The 13,120-nt window shown below is 50.2% G+C and overlaps 1 protein-coding gene across 3 annotated transcripts; it reads left to right on the top strand.

Moving 5' to 3' along the window:
- The first annotated feature begins 5,608 nt into the window (after nucleotides 1–5,608).
- LOC119106406 (tetratricopeptide repeat protein 1) lies at nucleotides 5,609–13,101 on the top strand. Of its 3 annotated transcripts, none has more exons than XM_037230054.1 (2): nucleotides 5,609–5,697; nucleotides 10,437–11,780. In XM_037230054.1, exon 2 carries the CDS (start codon nucleotides 10,452–10,454, stop codon nucleotides 11,646–11,648), a length of 1,197 nt encoding a protein of 398 aa, XP_037085949.1. In that variant the 5' UTR covers nucleotides 5,609–5,697; nucleotides 10,437–10,451; the 3' UTR covers nucleotides 11,649–11,780. The 3 variants fall into 3 exon arrangements, 2 of the variants coding, with proteins under 2 accessions (XP_037085949.1, XP_037085956.1); XR_005095135.1 differs by lacking the exon at nucleotides 10,437–11,780 and adding an exon at nucleotides 12,923–13,101 and having other exon boundaries at nucleotides 5,639–5,697; XM_037230061.1 differs by having other exon boundaries at nucleotides 5,646–5,693.
- Nucleotides 13,102–13,120: the final 19 nt, after the last annotated feature.

Genomic DNA, 13,120 nt, shown 5'->3' with positions numbered 1-13,120 from the left:
GACGCACAACCGCCGCAAACAACCAGCAGCCCCCGAACATGCAATCGCCCCATCAAAAAGGATTGCCGGGCCACCTCCAACCCTCCCAACCTCACACCGACGCTTCATGCACGAACCACGCAGCAGGGCCCCGCCGCGCCCGCCGCCCGGGTCAGTGTACTCACACACGTCGCTGATATTGAGGTTGCCATTGCGCTGGCTCTCTGCCGTCGCCGCCGGCTCCATGCCGCTCTGGGTGCGCTGCAGCACCGGCTCTGGAAGCACGCTCCGGTCAGACGCTGGCGGCGCTGAGGCGCTGGCCGACACAGCCTACGGCGGGCCACCCGGCGGCCGGCGCTGCACGGGGCTTTTGGCGACGCCCGCTTCCGCGCTAGCGCCGCACAATAAGCTGATCGCCCGAGAGCTTACAATCCCATCGTAATACCCTCCCCCCCCCCCCCACACACACACATGAAAGCAGTGTGAATTCCCGTACCCGCATGACCTGACGTCATCAGCTGCTTGACGATTTTCTGATTGCCTGTGTCGTATGCCAGGGACACTAGTCAGCAGAGCAACAGTAAACAAACGCTTCGGAATGACGTCTTCCCCGTTCCAAATCCGTGAGGGCACGCGTCAACTGGACCACGTTCAACGCAACTGGCATGGCGCTAGAACTAATATAAGAGCGCTAAATACAACCCTGGGACGCACAGCGGCCGGCGACGGCCTCACCACTCTCGGCCGAGCAGGCGGGCGGATGCGAGGGGGGGGGGGGCACTCCATCGGAGGGGGAGGGGATGACGGAGGCGTGCCGACTCTCGGCGCGAGCGACAAGCTGGTCACGTGCCGCCCGCATGCCCTGTCGCCCCTTGGCAGCGGCGCGAGACCCACGCCAAGCCGGGACCGCTCGGGCGCAGACAAAGAGGCTCAGCGGAGGGAGGAGGCGGCGGCGCCCACCTCGTGTGGGCGTGCTAATGCTACGGAGCTCCAGCAATGACCGCGCCAGTGATGAGCAGTTACGACTACACCCTAACGACCAGCCAACACTCCGCAGGCCACTCGAGCTGTTCACTGTGTGCTGGGATCAGTGACCTATTGGGAGGGGGGGGGGGGGAACCAACCGTGTGGCGCCCCTGTCTCATCTAGGAAGAGGAAAAACGGGGGTAGAATGCCACTAGTGTGATGTCAGTTATGAACTGGGTAAAAATGATAATTCCACAAGTATCACAAGCCCCGTCACCGCCGCAATGAAAATTAGCAGCAGAGATCCAGCGCCAACCTGACCCCCGGTGCGTAAAACCAGTCGGAGTCGGGCCGACAAACAGCCAAATTACCAGACATGGAGAGCCAAGCCAGACCTCTGGCTTTGAAGCCGAGTCCGAGCTAAGGCAAAGCCATGAAGCTGAAGTGGAAGCCGATGACTGTGAAGTTTGGAACTGCGAGACCTAGACTGTAGCCAGTTAACTCGTACTTTTAAACGTGAAGCCGAAGCTGGACTCAGTGGTTTCCAACCTCGTGCATGCGAAGGTGAAGCCCAGTTAAGTGAATTCCAACTTAAAGCGAGGAGCTAAAGCCGAACGCACTAGTTTAGAATCCCAAGGCCGCCACCAAAGTGGAATTTAGCAACTTTCGTTGTTTTGCGAGACCAAAGCCATTTTTGCGCCTGTTTTAACTGTATGGAGTCGAAAAATATCACCACGGCTTTTTGGAACGACTGAAACTGTGTTGGGATTATACAAGACTTTTCGAACCGTCGTTCGCCGTCTTGTGTGTAAGTATAGACCTAACGTTTTGGACATTTCGTTCTCCGGCCGTCGGCAGTTTTTAATAAGTGACCAGAATGACATACTTGTTTGGCTCTCAACCATGTATACGTCGCAGCCCCGAAAATAGACGTCTATTTGATGATAGAACGGGCAGTGCTATTTTCGTAAAGCACAGCTGCGGCTGCGGAGAACAAATCGTCATGAAAAAGCCAACGCCAGCGGTTGAAGAGCGCATCAAGTCAAAACCATGGCTTTCGGGGTCGTCGATATATTATGCCACGCATGGGTTGGGTTTTTTATGGGACGTAGTCGAGGCGTAACAAGAGGGATGGGGGCAGCGTAATGCTACGCCCAGGTGAGGTTGCAAAGCATGCCCGTCCTCCCAAAAAATATCTTTAGACGTTTTACCGTAAGGCCGGATACCATTGGTTTTGTTGCATGGCGAGCGACACGCCCGTCTTTGCTTCGTACCTCTAGCTCAATTAAAGGCCAAACGGCCGTTACCTTTCTGGGACGTTGCGTTTAACGCAGCGTAACCAGGTGGGAGGGGGTCTCGCCCAGCGCGGCCAGTGCGTAACCAGGCAAACAGGGGATGGGTGGATTAGAAAATGACCCATTATGTATCCATCGTCGGTTCTTTAATTAAACCAGCCCAACGAATCCAGCTGTTAAAGGGAGCGTTCTACATTCATGTGAGGTTTTGAACTGAAATAGTCATCTTGAAGACCTTTCGGTGCTGTTCACAATCCTGCCGTCCCTTTTAGTTTCTACACCACACGCCCGCGAAAATGAGGAGAGTATTTCGGGAAGATTATTTCAGCCACCTTGACATTCGTGACGTTATACTAACGTCACCGAAATATTGTCACTCCATTCCCATGCGGCGATCAAGGCCAATAAAAATATACTTGTCGGGGAGTTCATATCTGGCGTTCGTGAGCACGATTTACAGATATTACAGCCGTCAAATGGCTCTCAATCACAATCAATGAGGATTGTGCTGTCTACAGCAGTGTTTCCCACTTAAAACATACCAATAATTATAAGTGAGCTTGTTTCATCAAATATGATGCTCGCTTCAATATCTTCAAATGTGAAACATTCCTTTTAAAAAGTGACGCGCACCCGATGCATGAGCCGTCGTGCGACTCCCGCGTGTGCGGCACGCTGGCTCAAAGCCGAGCCCGAACCCGAAGCCAATGGCAAAACTAAGGTTTGCAAAGCCGAGGCCGAAGCTGAAGCCGGAGCCGAGCCCGGTTTATCCTGCGCCGGCTCAGCACCGCACCACGTGACAAGCAGGCCGTCACACTGACACCCGGCAGTCCGGCGGGACCCACTACTGACCCGGCAGGACGGGACGGAAAGCCCGCGACGCACCGCGTCACGCCTCGGCGCCCGGCGAGCGCTGGACCGCGGCCAGCACCACAGCCGGCAAGCCCAGCCGCTGTTGGCTGCTGACGACAGACACGTGTACCGAGCGCAGCGCGGTCCGAAATGGCCGCCCAGTCGCATGGTCTGAGGTGTTTAGTGTGTGCGCTGCCATCTACCAACCGCACCATGCTGGTGCACTGATTGAAGGCAACTAAGATTTGCCTGATGCCAGACCTATCTGTCAAGTGAGTCACAACAATGTGCCTGGTGTTTGGTGTTCTGTGTATGCAGTGAATAAACTGGGCTGAATGGTACGGCACATCCCTTCATGACTGGCAATATATCTCACCAGCTACTGGTGTCAGTGGGTTGACATGGTTGTAAATCACACTAGCATTTTTCAAATTCAGAGCATATTATGATTTTAAAAATCCATAGCATATTTGAAATTCAGGTACAGTTGCCACCCAGGTTGGTGTTCTAACTGATATGGTGACAATGACAGTATTAGCCATACACTGGCATCTGGATGCATGCACAATAGGCATGACTTAGGAAGTGTCATCCTCCACACAACATAACCCTACAGCTGCTGCTCTCCTTTAGGTACACCACCACAGTGAAAACATTATTTTAATAGCCACTTGCATGGTGAATTGAGTCTTATATTTAAATTTTCTGACAACTTTTTTCTGACTTGCCATATTCTGTGAAGTTTTCCACTTAACTAAGCACTGCTGACAGGAGAAAGGGTTATCTTTAAAAAGTGCTTTCCTTGCATTATTTTAGTCTGAGCCAGCACCAAAAACAATATACAGAAGTGGCTGAATCTTGGGCACTCAGGGTTTGCTGGGTCAGAAATGTTTCGGCTGTGACCATAATTTGTGTTGCTTGCTTTTAAGGAGAGTAACTCATTTCTGTTTTGATAAATGTTGGTCCTAGGTCCATATGCAGATTGGGTTCATACAGAATACATGTAGTGTGAGATTTAACCATCAGATGCACTGTCTATGCTGCTTAGGCTAATAGAAGTTCCATGGGTGCCTAGTTTTTACTCCATGGTGGCCCAATACAAATAAACACTAACCCAATATCTGTATCAGTAATAGCATCCTAACCAGCAACAATATCTATACACCTGGCCTCCACCTAGAAAATCTGGTATACTTATTACAGATAGGGCACAAGCAGGCAAATACATACAATAAAGATCCCAATCCTATCAAAATCCAGCCATTTTCAGCATTTCAGATCCATACAATGTCCCAGCAACAAACAATAGGTACAGACTACTTTGCTTTATCCTAATGAAATGACCAAACTCCAGGATCGAAAGTAACACATTGCAAAGCTCCACACTGGACCTGCATGTCAATTTTAAAACCCGAGAAACGAAGAGCCCACATTCAGTCATCCACAGCAGGACACAGAATTGTTCTGATTCCAAGACACTAGCCCACATCCCAACATGCCCACACACCCATCATGTGGCAATGTGGCTGAGTCAACACCCATCTCCAACAAAACAATTTTCCCTTTGTTGTCCTGAGTATTTTTATTCATTTCACATACCTGAGTTTATCAAAAAACAATCATGGTTTACTGCATTTCAATATACATCCTACCTAGCAGGTACAGTCATTTCACCTCAGTGATTGAGAGTTATGCCACAGCTCGCCTACAAACCTGCTTCAGAACGAATAGTACAACGAGCGAAGGTCCTTAGATGGGTAATGCTTCAAATAAGATGATGCATGCTTCTTGTTGACATCACTTCCGATTATTATGATCGTGCCCAATGCACAGGACTAAGACGAGTCGACGTGGACCTACTAAGTTTTTGAGGGACGTCTGTACCCTGACGCCAAGAACACCGTTTGTCTCGTCTTCACCCTTCCCTTCAAAACCCAGCAAGGTTACAACTCCCAGGAAAAACGGGAGCACGCACCGCGCGCCCACAACCCCACAGCGTAGCTCTGAAACTGATGCCTGCGAGCGCCGGCGGGCAAACTCGACCTGATATTTTTGGCGCTATGACGACATGTGCTATCTGTGTAAAACAAGATCTCTGGGTCCGGATTGGTGGTGAGTATGACGTCATAGGAGGTCGATACCACGATGATTCATTCTGAATCACTGGGCCCCAAAAAACATTCTATCTATGCTATAATGGCTAGATATCTGATCGTAAGTATCTTCGCGTATTTCTATCTTCTAAAAATATTTTATATTAAAATTTAAAATTTCGGCACAAATACAATGAATACAATGTTGATTGATACATATTTTCGTAAACAATAATTTTTGCCAAAATAAAATAAGGAATTATCGGGGAAGTATTTTAAGGCAGCGCAGGAATACTTTTCCTTCAGCTCGCTACCATATATAATCTACAAAAACGGAGCATGTGATACAATATGTGCGCATTTTGATGCAAGCGCCCATGCCTTGGTGTGATAACGTGGACAACAAAGCACACAAATCTCGCTCACCGACCTACGCAACAGTGGCGCAGTTGGCGACGAAGCACCTTTGTGGACGTGGAGTACTGGTTGCAGCCGCTTGAAGGACTGTGTAGGTGGGTTTGCGGGCAGTCAGATCGCATTTGTGGTTGCTGATCGCGCAATCTACGAGATGCCTTGCTGTATGTCATGACTTGTAATTGCAGTCGTCCGTGAAGCCTTGGCATTTTATGCCACGAACATGTGTACCATGGCTCTAAGATTGTTTTTTGACGATGGAAAGGGTACTTCCAGCTGACGTATGATAGATCCTGGTACTTTGGGCACAAGGGCCAGAATATATGTTAGGCCAAGAACACATATTCATGAAAGTCCATATCAGTTCAGAAGCCTGAAAATGATGTAACATGATCACATATATCGACACAGATGAAATTGCAAGTAGCATGAGCAGATGATGTTACCAGCATATCAACCAATGACTCCAATGCAGACATTGCCAATTGAAGAAGACTGTTGTCATGGTCAGCAAAGCTAATGTGTGAGACCAGTATGTTGGTAACCTTATGGTGGGCAGGCAGAGGGTGACAGATTTCACTCTTAACATACTAGCACATACTAGCACAACAGCACATAGCATGTAGATAGCATACTAGGACAATTACATGTGTGTCAGATGGCCATGGAGCCATTTCAGAGTACTCAGGTATGTGGTATATATGTACCAAAGTTGCTCAAATTGTTGACATAGCATCACCCTCTACATGCAGATTCCAAAACATACCTGCTTTGCCAAACACACTTGACATATAGTGGGAATTTGTCATAGGTAGCAGTGCAGCAAAAAAATTGTGTGCACACCATTCCTCATGTGCACACACCATTATGCACCAGTTTTTGAGTGCTCTGAGTTTGTGCACATGGTTGCCATCAGCTTCAGTGCATAGGGAGCTAATGTATCAAGGAATTGTCATGTTTCTAATATAATTTTAGGCAAAATACCCTAAAAACACTTTCAGAATGTGCAGCAAATTTGAAAATTAGGCACAAGGTTACCTGACCTAAGTTCAGCATGTGAGAGCTCCAAGTTCAGCTCACAGATATTGCATAGATGTTTAGTACATTGAATGGATGTGTGCAGACTGACTCTGCACCAGACAAGACATAATCTATTGTCAACATGTTTAGTGGAACTTGTATTTTTTGCAGACTGTTAACCACTTTTTAAAGTTATTTCATGCCTATATATTATATAGACCTGATATGTCACATAGATATGTTGTGTTAATTGTTTTAACTAGCAGCACTGATATAAGGGACAATGTATTGGTAAATCTGGTGAACACATAAATTACACTCCTTGTGAGCCTAGGAGTTCCAGAATGCTCTAAGTGCCTGTCTGCATCCACTGTTCATCAGGGATTGAAACTTGGTTTTAAAAAAAACTTGAAACTTATTGTGGGCCTTGATCTTTCAAGAGTTCAGTTCAATTTTTCAGCTGCTCTGTGATAACTACTACAAGTTAGATCTTGTGGAAGGCAAAATCAAACAGGTCATTAGCAAGCACCATCAATGGGGCATATTCAGCCAATAGGACAATGTCAGTCAGGACAGTTACAGGTGTTTACCAGAACTCTATGTCATCAGCTGTTGAGAAAGCTAAATTTGTTCTGCACAAGGTCATTACAGATAATTGTACTCTGCTGGTCCCACTGACTGCCTATATTATATATGCCATGAGTGCCCACTCATCAGTCATCTGGTGAGAACAATATTGAGTCTCAAACTTACTTACTCAGGTCAACTAATGTAGGGTATGAGTTTAATTAGGCTGCTGGTGATTGTGTGTACCATCCGAGCTCTACCTACATCGGCCACGCTACAACAATGTTGGCAGATAGACAACCAGCATGTACAGGATGGAGCCACCTTGCAGCACTTGACAACAACCCATCATCAAAACCTAGGACAACCCATTATCAAATCCCCACCAGATAGATAATAACAGAAGACATGATCATCACCTGGCACTCAGCAAGAGAAAGCTTCAGATCCAGGCATTGTCTACACTGTCATACAGACCTGTCATTAATTGCCACCTGATGGTTCATGGGACACTGAAGCTCTTTGATGGAACACCTCCCCATGTAGGCTATAGATAGGAGAATGCTAAGAAAAGTTTTTGGGTTGTGTCTTTTTGGGTCCTCGTTTCAAGCTGCTGGAACTCTTCAGGAAATGTGCATTTTATATCATGAGCTGTTAATTACCTGTCTGGGTAGTGTACCTTACAAACAAGTGTAATACTTGCATCATAATTTTTTCCTCATCTCTCCTAATTGTTTGCCAACTTTACCCAGTTTTAGCAATACTATGTTCCCTTATCTAATCGCAGCTTGTTAACATAAGCACAAGTAGCCAGTTGAAAGGTGACATGCCCACTGGCCAACAAGGTCAACTGGCTGGAGGGATTAAGTTGCCCCTGTTCACAAGATTTTAAAACTAAAAGGGCTAGAAACACCAAATTCACAATGTATGCAACCATGTATGCCGACCCTTTTTGCCAAATTTTGAGATTCCTAGGCCGTGTCCTTCATCTCCAATAAGACCAGACTCCAGATTGGTATCTGAAGTTCTTCCAGAACCCCTCATGCAACCATCTGTATTCAAGATACCTGTTCTAAGTCAACATTTACTAGTGTTCATTTTGGGTCAGTGACCTTATTTGATCTTTATATGGTCACAGAGGCCAAGAATGTGGGAGATTGTTTTAAATTCTGAATTGAGATCAGCATGAAGGGTTGGGTTAGGTGGGATGTGCCTAAAAACAAAACATCAGGGTCAGGGTTGGTCTAGGTCAATGACCCTTTCTGACCTTTAATAAGCCCAAAGAAAATGTGTTGATGCTCCTGTGATGAATAAATTATAAATGAGCATACAGTACTAGCTCATGCAACAAGTTCTTCAGTGACAAAGCAATTTAGTTTTGACCTAGGTCTGACCTTTATACCTGACCCAAGGTCAACAAAATTATTTAACCTCTAGTTTAATCAGTTTATTGTCTAAGAAACTATCTCAGAGATACATGGGCTCATCAGGCACTCTGTTGTCCCCTCAGATTGAGTGGTTCCCAAGGAATTGCCTTTGCTAACAATCATGGCCTGACTGACCTGCCATGGATCATTGCCTGTATAAGGTACACCTAACTTTTGTGCTAAAAGATCCGCCATTCAATCACCTACAACTTTGCAATGCTTACCATGGCTTTGCTGCCCCAGTCGGAAGTTATTCTGGGAAAGCTGTTGGAACAGATAATTAGCCCCCATCCATCCAAGTGCATGTTTAAGTAATTCATATTCGTGATTTCCATCTGTATGTTATTATGTATATTTGTGTCCCTGTACGAGACGTTTGGGACGGCTAACGTGTAGGCCTCAATGGCCAATGGAACAACATTCTATCACTTTTGCTCATCATGGTGAAAATAGCTAGCCCCTGGAAATGTGATGTTGTTGGCTGCATATATTGGTGTGACTTTTTTAATCAAATTATCTGTTGTGACCTTGTGTTTCTATAACTCTATGTGCTTTGATATTGTAGGTCCAGTGCATTTCTAGAGATTATTGTAAGGTCCCAAAAAGCAAGCAGGCCAAAGCTCTCCATGGGATGATGATTTTGACACATCTTCATAGCATTTATGATGAACTTGCACACAAAGTGAATTGGTCAAAGTTCACATGACCACCAAAGGAGCTGACCCTGGTGCCTTTGCATTACAAAATACAGGACTACCCAGTGTCATTACTATTACCTAGCTATGAGGCAGCGAATGGAAACAAACCAGCTGAAATATCGCCATCCATTGTTGGTGAGGCATGCACCCGCTAACTTTCGGGGACCTGTGGAATGACTTGTGCAATTTTTAACTAAGGTATCTCATTTTAAATTCAGTTGACATGGTTTCCTTGTTCTTGGAGGAAGCACCATCAACTTGTTTTTGCTGGCTGTTGGACATAAACAAAATGAACTTCATGTTTCTTACCAAGTTTCACAGTTTGATATCAGTATATTATCATGTTATCAACAAGATGCATGGCCAAGATGCATGATCAAGTGTTGGACCACTATGAGATCATTTGAATTTGACCCAGCAGTAGATGTACAGCAGTTTCACCCAGAACCTCTTTTGGATCAGACTGCCACACTCCATCGCACTGCCTTACAGGCACCTGTGCTTCTGCTCATCTGGTCACAATTCTGCAATTTGGCAGATGAAGCATGACATGGCCTGCGTGTGTCCCAGGCTGTGGCGGGGTCAAATCGCATCTGCTTGTGTGGCAGTCAGGGTTGGCTGCATCACAGTGGCTCGCTTGTCATTTGGTCAGGCTGTGCGACCATACCTGTGTACCCAGGACGGGAAACTCGACATCACTGTGGTGCTCCCAGGAAGGGGCTCTACTTTGACTTAAAGAAGGAATGCCCGTTCCTGGCATGTGTTGGTGCCATTTGTTTTGTTATGTGGCTCACCTGATATGCCTGGATAATGCGCATCCTTTGCTTTGTTTGGTGAAGGAAGTTGAAAAGTTCTGATCCTTTTTTTGAGCAACGTGGTTGAGATGCCTTTTTACCATTAGCGCGATATTGATATCCTCTATGACAGAAGCGCGACTGGCGGTCTGGCAAAAAATCTGCCGCAGCAAAAAAGAACACACACAAACAAATGTGCTGGCGAGGTGTGGTCTCGCCGTAGGTGTGCTAGCATGCGATGTAGTAACCTCGGTGACTCCAGAAACGGGAGGCACCGGCGGGAAAGGGCTCAGGCAGCGAGGTGTGACGTCACCTCTGTCTGCCCCGGCAGTGACGGTGTGACGTCATGGCGTCGGAGGAGGTGTTCGAGGACTGTTGCAGCTCGGCCGACGAGCTGTACGAAGACTGTCCGAGCGGCGCGGACTTAGCGGCCGAGCGCTGCGCCAGCCGGCCCCCGGCTGCGCCTGTGGGCAGCCGCGTGTCCGCGCCTGTGGACAGCGGAGTGTCCGCACCTCTAGACAAACGAGTGACGTCCCCCGGCGGGGCCGCCGAAGAGGCGGCGGTGCTCGTCACCGCGGACGGTGCGAGCGTCGACGAGGTGCGCGACTCGTCGGCGTCGGAGGGAGAGCGCGACGCCGGCGACCGGTCGGCGCACGGCGACTGGCACGTTCTGAAGAACACCACGCCGCCTGGTGACGCCGCCTCGTCCGACGAAGGCGACGCCTCAGAGTCCGACTCGGCCAGCCGTCTGGCGGCCGGGGACTGGCACGTTCTGGCGCCCGGCGCGGGCGCCGCTTCGCCGCCGGCCGGTGACGCGCGGTCGCCACGGACCGCGGACAGCGCGGCGGACCTGAGCGTGTGCAGCGGCAGTGCACAAAAGCGGGCGGCGGACGGTGACGTCACGCGAGAGAGCGACGGCGACGACGAGGCCGAGCTTCTGCCGGATCCGGACGCTGTAGACGAGGAGGCGCTACGATTGCTGGACGAGTCGCAGCCGGCGGCCGAGCGCGAGGCGCGCCGCGCGCGAGCCGCCGACCTCAAGGCCGAGGGCAACCGGCTGTACGCGGCTGAGGGGTACGACGCGGCACGTGAGCGGTACACGGCAGCGCTGCGGCTGTGCCCGCTGGCGGCCTGCCGCGAGCGGGCCGTGCTCTTCTCCAACCGCGCCGCGTGCAGGGCGCGCGCCGCCGACGAGGCCGGCGCGATCGCCGACTGCAGCCGCGCGCTGGAGTTGGACGCCGAGTACGCGCGGCCGCTGCAGCGCCGCGCCGAGCTGCGCGAGCGCTCCGAGAAGCTGGATGAGGCGCTGGAGGACTGGAAGCGGCTGCTGACGCTGCAGCCTGGCCATGCCGAGGCGCGTCGTGCCACCGCTCGCCTGCCGGCGCAAATCGCAGAGCGCAACGAACGGCTCAAGGACGAGATGCTCGGCAAGCTCAAGGATCTGGGCAACATGCTGCTTCGGCCGTTCAACCTCTCCACGAATAACTTCCAAATGGAGGAGAACGAGGCGGGCGGGTACTCGGTCAAGTTCAACCCCACGTGAGGGGGGGGGGGGGCACGGCCGGGCGGAGCGCGTGATGACTTGAGCCCGCCCGGCGGCGGCGCTGTGTGGACGGGGACGAGTCCTGTTCCACCGCGAGCCGTGGCGGGCAGGGGTTGCCACGGAAATCTGTAGGTAGTCTCGGTGTGTGTTTGGGGTCGGATGCGCGGGTCGCACTTTCTCGGACAGTGCGGCTCACGTGTGTGTCGGCGCTTGCCGCCCGTGTGACACGGCCGCGCGCGCCGAGAGACCTGTATCAGCTGACAGCTTTGTTCGTGACGTCAGACGAGGCTGGAAGAGTGACAGGGGTCCGCGGAAAGGATATGGAACGCCTTGAGTTTGGGCTGAAGCTGGTGTTTAGGAGGTGATCAAATGTATCGTGCATATCCAGTTTAGTTTAGTGCTTAGTGCGTCGAAACGATGGTAGTCGCAGATAACGAACGTTTTGTGAACTGCGTTTGGTCAACGTGCTTAAAACCGTCTATAAATGTTTATTTTGGCATGGTTGAGCAGCAATAGGACCGCATTTTGCGACGCCAAGTCTCAGTTCGGAACGCCGAAAATATATTTGTGTGTCGTAGCGGTTAGCCTGGCTTGAGCCTGGCCACGAGGCACGAGTACTAGTCGGAAATCAGGCCCGATGTGAAAGCGGCTGTGGCGATGCGCCCGAGGCCGCTGGATTGCCGATGTTGACGATTTGTCTTCTTCGTGTGTGTCTGAGGTACTTGCATAAACAGACCATTGGTGCAAATGTGGTGTGCTTGTCGCCCGGTGGCGCTGTTTTTCGGTCATACTGGACCACCTACCCATATAGGTTCTTCTCAAGATATGCTCATGCTAGTATCCTGTCCGGTATCGTGGATATCAGCAACAGTTTGGGTGGCATGTTTCTTTCGGGTGGGCTGCCCGAATTATGTTTATGCTACCGTGAAGGAAATCATGATGCAGACCGGACGGTCGCGGGAAGGCATTAAAAACAAAAACAAAAATGAAACAAAAGGGATATTGTGCCACCACTTTGGATGGCAAGACAGGTCGCGTGGCACGAACCAACCCACCTTCCTCGTTCAGTGTGGCGCGTTGGTTCACTGAGACAAACACGGATGGTGCTGAAATGACACGCGGACGATGTCTGATAACACTCCCACCCTCTTTCCTCTGTTCGTGAGATAGACGCGGGGACAGTGAACGGTCTGTAGCCGGATGGTCTCCCAGTATGTCTCCCGCTTCCGGGGTTGTCTCGTCGCCAGATGGCTGAGCATCCGCTGCCCCGGCAGATGGTCACCGCGTTCAGCTGAGGCTTCGCAGACGCTGTCGACATGACCTCGGCGCTGGCGGAGCTGTCTGAGGCACTGGCCAATGTTGAGCTGACCGTGCCGGCCGCCCCTGCCCGCTTCCTGCGCCTCGAGTTCCTCGAGGACGCGCCTGAGGAGGCGGCCGCCGCTGCCGGGGACGCGACTGGCGGCCCGAATTCG

Source organism: Pollicipes pollicipes, unplaced genomic scaffold, assembly GCF_011947565.3.
Source record: "Pollicipes pollicipes isolate AB1234 unplaced genomic scaffold, Ppol_2.1 Scaffold_2555;HRSCAF=2994_pilon_pilon_pilon, whole genome shotgun sequence".
Classification (NCBI taxonomy): Eukaryota; Metazoa; Arthropoda; class Thecostraca; order Pollicipedomorpha; family Pollicipedidae; genus Pollicipes; species Pollicipes pollicipes.
This window is presented reverse-complemented; position numbering and strand designations above follow the sequence as displayed.

Bases quoted from the DNA above. Each gene is read 5' to 3' on its own strand.
- LOC119106406 (XM_037230054.1), top strand. From the start codon at position 10,452: ATGGCGTCGGAGGAGGTGTTCGAGGACTGTTGCAGCTCGGCCGACGAG.